The sequence below is a fragment of the Malus domestica genome, chromosome 09 (genome assembly GCF_042453785.1).
Source record: "Malus domestica chromosome 09, GDT2T_hap1".
Classification (NCBI taxonomy): domain Eukaryota; kingdom Viridiplantae; phylum Streptophyta; class Magnoliopsida; order Rosales; family Rosaceae; genus Malus; species Malus domestica.
Genome location: NC_091669.1, coordinates 20,498,803 through 20,505,005, shown reverse-complemented (window position 1 = coordinate 20,505,005; position 6,203 = coordinate 20,498,803). Strand labels below are relative to the sequence as shown.

At 38.1% G+C, this 6,203-nt stretch overlaps 1 protein-coding gene across 1 annotated transcript; it reads right to left on the bottom strand.

Moving 5' to 3' along the window:
* Nucleotides 1–1,457: 1,457 nt before the first annotated feature.
* On the bottom strand, nucleotides 1,458–4,612 carry LOC103417381 (nuclear pore complex protein NUP50A-like). The gene is made up of 2 exons (XM_008355602.4): nucleotides 4,361–4,612; nucleotides 1,458–3,133 (listed from the first exon to the last, which is right to left on the bottom strand). Exon 2 carries the CDS (start codon nucleotides 3,067–3,069, stop codon nucleotides 1,798–1,800), a length of 1,272 nt encoding a protein of 423 aa, XP_008353824.1. The 5' UTR covers nucleotides 3,070–3,133; nucleotides 4,361–4,612; the 3' UTR covers nucleotides 1,458–1,797.
* Nucleotides 4,613–6,203: the final 1,591 nt, after the last annotated feature.

Below are 6,203 nucleotides of genomic sequence, written 5' to 3'. Positions count from 1 at the left end.
ACAAAGCGACATATAGATAATGCGCTACTTTGTTTCTTATATCATTGTATCACATGTTTCGCCTCTTACATGTTAAAAAATATTTTTAATGCACTAATTAAAAAGGTTTAACTTTTCAGATTTGACCATGCCTTCATCAACAACCCTTGATCAGAGAAACTATTTACTAACAGAATTATGATTTTTAATTTTAACTGTTACTAGCAGATTCATTAGTGATGGCAAGTGTCTTCGCCTATGAGCGGTAGGTCTCGGGTTCGAGACTTGGGAGCAGCCTCTCCATAAATGGGGGTAAGGCTAGCCGACATTCACCTCTCCCAGACCCTGCGTAAAGCGGGAGCCTTGTGCACTGGGTACGACTAGCAGATTCATTAGTAATCACATCTGCTATTCTCCAACCAAGCTTAAGCTTCTCCAGCACCATCTCGATGCACTGGATTGTGCTTTAAGCCTATTTATCTCTTATATTTAAGAGCAGTGAATCTTTCCAACTTTCGTTTTTGAGTGGCAGTTGTTCAGAGCTTAGGTGATGGTTTTTATGTTTCTTGAAGTTTGTGCACATGACAAAGGGAACAATAAGAAAGAAGCTTGATCTTTATTGGAGATAACTATCGGCGACTGCAAGACAATCATAAGGTAGTGTGGTCTTTTGCTTGTGATGCCTTTACAACGAATCTACCATTTGTAAGATTTATTTGAATGTTGGTCTTCCATGACTACTGTTCTAAAAGTTTTCGCCTAGCGCCGCCTAGGTTCTATCTAGACGCTAGATGGCTGGTCACTGTCCCAATTAATGCCTAAGGCGTTTAAAAATTAAGAAATGACGTTTAGACCTGTTAAGGCACCCACCTAGGTCACAACTTATTTAGACAAAAAATATATCACTTTCTTTTTGCATTTTATTTTTTCAATAAAATTGTAAGAGATTTGTTGCATACTTAAATAAACACATTATATTTTCATTATGTTCCAATACTTTAATATATATATATCATTATCTTTTGCAGTTTATGATGAAATTATATATATATTTTAAGTATAAGTAGACACTTTATTACACGAAATATAATAAATTTACTTAACTCCGTCTAGTCCGCCTAAGCCCCGTCTAACCGCCTAGATGCTAGGCCCCAGCCCGCCGTCCAACTAGCACCTAGCATCTTTTAGTTACAAACTAGAGTCACGTTCTCTTAGTCACCTAACTATTAAGGATTTATGGCAATCTACCTTTGAATTAGATATCTAGTGTTGAGACTAAAATAAAGCATATACATTTTATTCTTTATTGTTAGATCAAATTTAATAATGAACGATCATGTGTTCCTTGGCCAAGAGGTGACCAAACGAACAAGACTCTAATTATAAAAAAAAAGGGAAGCGCTAGAAAGGAAAATGAAAGGGTGGGTCAAGAGAAAGGAGGGTGGTAGGAGTGATCATAGATCTCCAAGAGCACAAGGTAAAACGGTAAGGGTATCTCACAGACGGCAGTTTTAACACATTACATATGAAGGGACCAACCAACTATGAAACTCTGTCGAGCATTCAACGTCCCAAAGAGCTTAACACAGTCTGACTTTAAGTTTATCCAGAATGTGTTAATACGGGTCTTCCGAATACTAGACTGAAATTAAAACTACAGCAAAATGGGCAGGACTCTATAACTCTGCTACAAAAGGGCTTCGGAACTGCCGGACTCTAAAACAACTTCGCTTTCTTCCCAAAATGGGGCAAGGACAACAACAGGGCAAAGTCGCTATAGGAAATGAAACTCAGCAAGCATTGACATAAGCTACCTTTTCAATCATCTGATGCCTTGGGAGAATTTTCTGGAGTCTTCATAGCTGTAGGTGCCTTTCCTTTATCTTTATGTGCTGTAACAGCAGCACGAAATTCCTCGACTACGGAACCATCCTTGAACTTCAAAGCAAAGGTGGAAAGCCCATCCTTCTTTTCATCGATGCTGTTCATGCAGGCAAATGTAACACCTTTCTTCTCCATGTTCGCGAGCTTCATGTCTGGGTAAAGGCTTGCATTCAGAATTACCTTTCTAATTCCCTTCAGTCTCATAACAAGTCTGGCTTTCTCAGATTCAGATACATTAACTTTCAGATCTCCCTTTCCACGTTCCTTCCAGCCTCCATCAATAAACTCAAACAACGCAGCATCAGCAGTGAAAACCACTTTCTCATTTTCTTCCCCAGTCTCAACTGCAACCTCTTGCATTTGCGGGAAGGCAGCACCATCACTCTTAGGTACAATTGAGGGGCCTGATGTGCCAAAGAGTGAAGAACTTCCATTACTCGAGAGACCAAAACCAGAAGGCTTATCAATATTTGATCCAAAAAGTGAACCAGAGCCAGTACCCAATGTGGACCCATCCTTTGAAATAAGCCCAAATGAAAAACTAGATGTGGAGAACCCGGTTCCAGAGATATTTGTGAAGGCATTTTGGCTACTCGAAAGCTGTTGGAATGAGCTCAACGAGTTACCTTCCGGACTTGGATCTACATTTTCGCTTTTGTTATCCTTGTTATCTTCATTATCTTTCTTATCTTTAATTTCAGCCTTTTCCTCTTCCTCATTTACCGTCTCACCCCCATTTGTCTTATTTTCACCCACATCTGGTTCAGGTTCCGTTGCCTCACTGGAAATTTCATTGTTCTCCTTCACAACGTTCTCCTTATCTGCTGCAGAGTCATCCCCAACTTGATCAGCCTGTTCAACCTTGCTTTCTGGCTGCTTATTATCCTCATCTGAAACTCGTGTCTCACAGGCAGGTGGTGAGCTAGCTGCAGCTTCAGCAGGGGCTGGACTTTCTTCTGTTGGAGGAACCAAGCGTATGCCAGCAAAAGGATTGGAAGTATTAGCAGTGGGGGCAGATGTAGTCTGCTGGCGACGAACCTTAACAATTCTTCTGGTTGCCAGCACCTCCTCACTGGCCCTCTTGAAAGTTCCTGCCTCTGGTTCAGAAGCATCGTCCTCGTCATCAAGGCCTGGGTTATCCCGAGAGAGTTCCCTCCCAGCAGCTCGCTTCTTATTAAGTGGAAGAGCATTTTCCAAATCCGCCATTGACAAATGAATTAAGAAAATAGGATTAACGAACCAGGATAACGAGTATTTGGGAAGCCAATATCTGCAAATCATCATAAATTATACTTGGTTCACAGAACCCAGATGAACAGAAAACCAAGGATACTAAACACATAGATTATTTACGACCAAATGCAGATAAAACTAAACGGGTAAATTTATTTGAAAGAACTAACAGCATTGAGTAAAATTGCCAAGAATTGCAATACACCGTGTCTAATCAAAGAAAGCTCCGATTATAAGAATCTTAAAGTGACAAACAAAGGAAAGAAAATTCCATGTCATTTGAAGAGTCAACCACATTTATCAACAGAACACCAGAATCTTTCCATAACAGAGTTCAACCAACGGTGGACTCCATATAAGAGGGCAATCAGCTACAAAAGAAATTCATATCAGAACAACAGAGCTCGTGACAGCTTGGGATATAATGTTTTATAATTTTTTCCAATAACTTAATAACGGAGATGCGACTTTTCTCCTCTTCACATATAACTTGAAGCAAAAGACATTAAACATACGCGATTACAAAACAATACATTTTTCTTATCCAAAATTGTTTTATCATATGCATACAGGCAATGGACGATACAAACTGAAGGCTAATAACTGAACCCAAAAACATATATCAGAACAGAATACAAGTGCACATATATTAAGATATCAAGCCAAACCCCTCAACTGAAACATCGGAATTTGAAATTTGGAAAACGCAACAAAACATCAAATGAATCGAATACATCCACAAATTCTTATAGCAACAAGGGCGCGAGAATGCTAAAGAAAAAGTCTCCAAAACTCCATTTAACTGCCCGAAAGGTACTTTACTCAAGAGTAGAAGTATTATAAAAAATAGTTAATTTGGTACTAATCAATTTTTTGGTTCGTTCCCAAATAATAAATAATTCCAAAACCTAAAATACCATAAATCCTAGCTAATAACAACATCGAATTAAAAAAAAATCTCTATCATTTCTTGGCATACTCTTTTAGCTACCGACAATTTCCTCAGCCACCAAACAGGGAGTTAACAGCTAAAACCCTACTTTCCCACAACATTCCAAAAACAAAAACCCTAATGTGCTGGGTGGTCATGATTCAATAAAACCACAAAGAAGCCATATAAGCCACCAAGAAAAATGAATCCAAATATCACAAAAAATATGAAATTACATATGAAATCCCAAAATATTACTCAGAATCTAAGTGTATCAAACTGAAATTGCAAAATCCCCAATTCAAAATTGGGAATACAAGGATATGGACTTACCGGGAGGCAAAGAGACGCAGAAGCAGAACCTAGAGAGAGAGAGAGAGAGAGATCCAGAAATAAATAGGTGATTTTAATTTGTGTGCTTTTCGAATTGCTTGTGTATATAAAATGTTGAATTGCAGAGATTTACTGGGAAATTTTTGGATACGAAAGGTTTAATTTTTTGATTCAAGTGGGAACCCAAGGGATTTTATTGTGCGTGGAGACATCTTTCTCACATGTGGTTTTATAGGATTTGCGTGTGATTTCAGGGTCAGTGCTAAGTTCTTGGTCCGAAGATTTTTTATTTGGGCTTCCGGAAACTACTGGGCCGGGAACAGCATATGTTGGAAGGCCTCCTTTTGTGTATTTTTAATATAAAGCATTAATTCACACTAAATTAGCAAAGATCAGTGATGGAAATGTGTTGAGCATGACGGCGTGTTTTCGAACTTCATTAGTGGCTAATCTAGCAAAATCTATCGTTTGACAAAAAAACAAAAAAACAAAAAAACAAGTAGTTTCTCTATCTATATTAAGCTAAAAAATGCAAGTTGCACCATTGAATAACAACTCTAATTCCACCTCCTGGTCAAATATAGGTTCGTGCTGCATAGCTGGGGAGGAACTTTAAGCTCAGGACTACGTTTATTTGCTAATATGATGGCAGTTCATAGTTCAGTAAAGATTTTAAGTGGGTTCGCTTGGACTATGCTATGTATGAATGATCTTTTATTTTTTTTATAAAAGATCATGGTCCTTTATTTATAGTTCTTGCATTAACCGGTCAGGAATTAGGTGTAGCTATATCACAAGCTCATGTTTCTACGATCTCAATCTGTATTTACTTGAATGATGCTACAAATCTCCATCAAAGCGGTTATTTATTTATAATTGAACAAAAGCGAGGTTCTGAAAAAAAAGAAGGTCTACTTCTTTTTTAGAGTTGAAAAAGCACTCAAGGAAACCGTGAAGTAAAAGAAGAAAAGGTAGACGACTCCTACTAAGAACCTAACAGAACAAGTAATGCCCCACGCCTTTCTTTAAGAGAGTCTAGTATGATTACACTCCTATTTAGGATATAGTATGTTATCATTGTTTCCTATGATAATAGATCAATAAAACGAGGTTTCGAAGCAAACAAAGTGAAGAAGTGAATAAGAAGTGAAGTGGTAAAGAGGTCGCATTAGAGAGAGCCTGAGTCCTTGTATCTAGGACTGATTATAGACTAGCTAAATGCAAATGCGAAGCTTAATGCCTAGCTCCAGGAAGATTGTTTTCCACTCTTTCCCTTGTCCGTGATCTCGGCTAGTAATTGATCTTTCCGTAACCGACCTTCCCTAATCATAATTGATTAATCTTCCAAGCTACACACCTTTATCCATCCCAAGTTAATTAAGCAGTTCCAATGTGAATTGAATAACACTAACCCTTTGAATGTTTTAGTCGCTAATGGGGCAAGAATGAAAACTAGGGGTCACACACCTAGTTTAACATTGAGTCTGTAGAACTTTCAGTGGGAGATGACTTTTTACATATTACCAATGACTGGGTGTGAAGCTTTGCTGGGAGCGACTTGGCTAAGAACATTGGGAGACATTGTCTGGAACTTTGATAAAATGACAATGAGATTCGGAATTGGAGTACAAAGTTACAAGGCATTCTACCACATGAATGCTAAGTTAGTAAGCTTAAAGAGAATACCAAAACTTCATTAAATGAGATGTACCTTATTCACCTGAATATAAGGATTAACTCTTAACTACCCACTATGAGTAGCAAAACCATAGTTTCTCTACCTTCTTAACATTATATGTTGATGCACAAAATCAGCGAGGACTTTGGTACAACAGAAAGTGTT

Bases quoted from the DNA above. Each gene is read 5' to 3' on its own strand.
- LOC103417381 (XM_008355602.4), bottom strand. From the start codon at position 3,069: ATGGCGGATTTGGAAAATGCTCTTCCACTTAATAAGAAGCGAGCTGCT.